The sequence below is a fragment of the Entamoeba invadens genome, assembly GCF_000330505.1.
Source record: "Entamoeba invadens IP1 unplaced genomic scaffold scaff_1105074725661, whole genome shotgun sequence".
In the NCBI taxonomy this organism is placed as follows: Eukaryota; Evosea; order Mastigamoebida; family Endamoebidae; genus Entamoeba; species Entamoeba invadens.
Window position 1 is genome coordinate 3,309 of NW_004440207.1, and position 3,090 is coordinate 6,398.

General features: G+C 29.9%; 1 protein-coding gene across 1 annotated transcript; it reads left to right on the forward strand.

Annotated features, from left to right (window-relative positions):
* Positions 1-1,431: 1,431 nt before the first annotated feature.
* On the forward strand, positions 1,432-2,319 carry EIN_322890 (hypothetical protein; the record flags this gene model as incomplete). The annotated part of the gene is made up of 1 exon (XM_004255315.1): positions 1,432-2,319. One exon carries the CDS (start codon positions 1,432-1,434, stop codon positions 2,317-2,319), a length of 888 nt encoding a protein of 295 aa, XP_004255363.1.
* Positions 2,320-3,090: the final 771 nt, after the last annotated feature.

Below are 3,090 nucleotides of genomic sequence, written 5' to 3' on the forward strand. Positions count from 1 at the left end.
AAGATGAAGCTCATGAAAATGAAGAATATGAAGGAAGTGAATGCAGTGAATGTAACGAAATAGAAGACACACGAGTCCATGAAATAATGAGTCAAGCATCCGGGATATGGCAACAGTTGTCTTCTTCGCTTATTAAGTCACACGCATCAAAAAACGTCCCGGAAAATATCGAGGTTGCAGATGAAAATGAATATTGGCTCGACGATATCGATAGTGAAGACGAAAATTGTATAAAAAGTGACCTTCAATTGAAAAATGAGCTAGTCAATATTGAACGACTTAATTTTATAATGGACACTCTCGAAAACACCAAAAACGCCTATTTACACATGTCAACAATTCTCATTAAAGCAATAGACGAAGAAGTTGGGAGACGCGTTGGAAACAACAAATCATAACTTGCAAAAACAAAAAAGGGGTTTTAATTGTATTAATGGCATTAATTTTTTCACTCGAAGATTTTTCTTCTAACGAAATAACGAAAATATTAGAAGTGATTAAAATTATAACACTTGGTACTTCAATTGAAATGAATGTTTCCACAAAAACTATTGAAAGGCGCATGAAACTTATACATAAAGTTGACAAAAGACGTCTGCAAAATTTGGGTCAACTGAAAACACCCTTTCATTTAATCGCCGATTCACAAACTTACGATGGAGAGACTCACTATTCACTATATGCACGTTTTAGTTTTGACTTTTGCACAACAACTGAAGTAAAGATTAAAATTGGTAACTATTACGGCGAAGGTGATGCACACTCGTGGGTTGAGTGGATTCTTCGTGCACTGTATCATGCAAAACTCAGTTTACAACAACTCAAAGGAATTTCACTTGATGGTACCACATGTAACACAACGATCGGCGTGTTATTAAAAAGTCTTGTTCCAATTGAACATCGAAAGCGCTTTAAACGTAATTATTGTTTTGATCATAGACTGTCGAAGGCATGTGAAAAGGTTGTTGAAGTTAACGAAGGAAGTGTAATAAATCAATTCCTGAATGAAATAACAAATTCTAAATTCAGAAATGATTGGGTTGCTTTCAATAAACAAAACAAGACTGAAATGTGTGCCACCGAAATTCCTAGTACAAGTACAACACGGTTTCTTTTCACTTCATTTGTGACTTCAGCTATTTTTGAAAATTTTGAAAATTATCAACTTTTTTAAATAAAGAAAATTTCAATTTTGTACCTCAAAACGTATTTGAAAATAAATTTGGACGCGTTTCGTTAGATGACTCTTTATTCGTCGGAGCTCTGTATTTTATTGATTACCTGTTCGCGCCACTTAAAATTGTAAGTCAATGGCTTCAAGGAAGAGATGTAAAATTTCCAGTGGCATATCAGAGAATTTGTGATACAATAAAATATTATATAAATATAAAAACAAAATTGGATGACAAAAACGACAGTTTTTTCGGAATCATGTTATTTATCAGAGAAAATAACAGTGACAACATTGAAGTACTTAGAGGTATTTGTCACGATTTTGTTGTGAGGCTCATTCAAGAGTTGGTTGTGAGATTCGCAAATCCGTTACGTAAATCAACATGTTTTGAAATATTCGAAGAGTACCATCTCAAAGAATATGAACTAGAGATAGACACTTACCAAGATTTTGTTGATCTTCAACAGAGACTGGCGGACCCACAATTGTTAATGAAAATGAGATTCTACATGCTCGAAATGGACATACCACGTCTTGATGAGTACGACGATTTTGCAGATGAAGCAGAATTGATAATGGAGTGGTGTCATGATAATATAAACTCTGTTGATAAAATTAAAACCAAAATGGATTTAATTTATAAATCGCCTGAAATCAGATGCACAAAGGATCAAAAAGATATAATAGACACGGCTTTTCCAACTGGACATTTCAGCTCTGACTTACCAGGATCAGATGACGGTTCTTCGGCGACAGAAGGAAGTTTAGAAAGCAAAAAAATTCAAATTTTCAAACAAAGAAAATTGTATCGGAATGAAAAAGACAAAAATATAAATATATTTTTGGAACAATGTTCCGAAAATTATTTTACAGCACCAAATGTTTTGAATTTAATGGAGTCAAGAGTCGAGTTTCAAAGTTTTATTGGTTGCTGTATGGAGCTTAATTTGATAGCCGTAACAACATGTTCAGTCGAACGATCGTTTTCTCTAATTAAAAGAGCATCAAGACCAAATCGTAAAAATTATTCGAGAGAAATCAGAGTCGAGACAAAAGAAAGATTGTCTTTCTTAAACAGAAACACTTCGAGAGATCGATTTGTGCCTTCAGTTCAATGTCAACAATATACAGAAAGTGAATTGTGAATTTATTTCACTTAATATTTTTTATAATTGAAAACTGTTTATAAATTTAAATTTTTATAGTTTCAGTTTTTAATTTAAACTTAAAATAAAAATAAACAATTGATGATATATAATGTTATAGTTTTTGTTAATATATTTAATACATAAATAAATTATAATAATTAAATATTCAAGATATATTATAATATAATATATTTTTGTAAGTAAAATAATTATAAATAAAAACTTGCTATTGTGTTTATCAAAAATATTTAAATAAACTTTTGTTGAAACTGAAATAAAAAAATACATTTTTGTGTGAGTTTATAATAATAAGAGATAATATAAATATCATATGAAAAAATAAATAGTTCATTTTTGTTGACATTTAGAATAATCTGATTTATTTGTAATACAGTGTATTCAAGTTAAGCAACTACAAGTAAATAATTCGTGTATATACAACGATAAAATCAAAATTTTCACTTGCAAGAAATGATTGTTAGAGTTCTGAATACAATGAATAATACAATAGCGATATTTTTTGTGTTATATCAACAACATGTTTTTGTTTGTATTAATTAGATGTAACTAGACAACAAATAATGTAAGCACATTTGTTTTTATAATTGTTTTCAGAATCTTCAAATTGTCAAAAACAGCAATTACATTTGGATTTGACAAATACAAAAAATACAAACTTAACACAATTTAAGTTTCATCTGCTGCAACAACACGTTTTAAATTTAATTGTTTGTACAAAGTAAACGACATAAATAAATTAGCAATAGA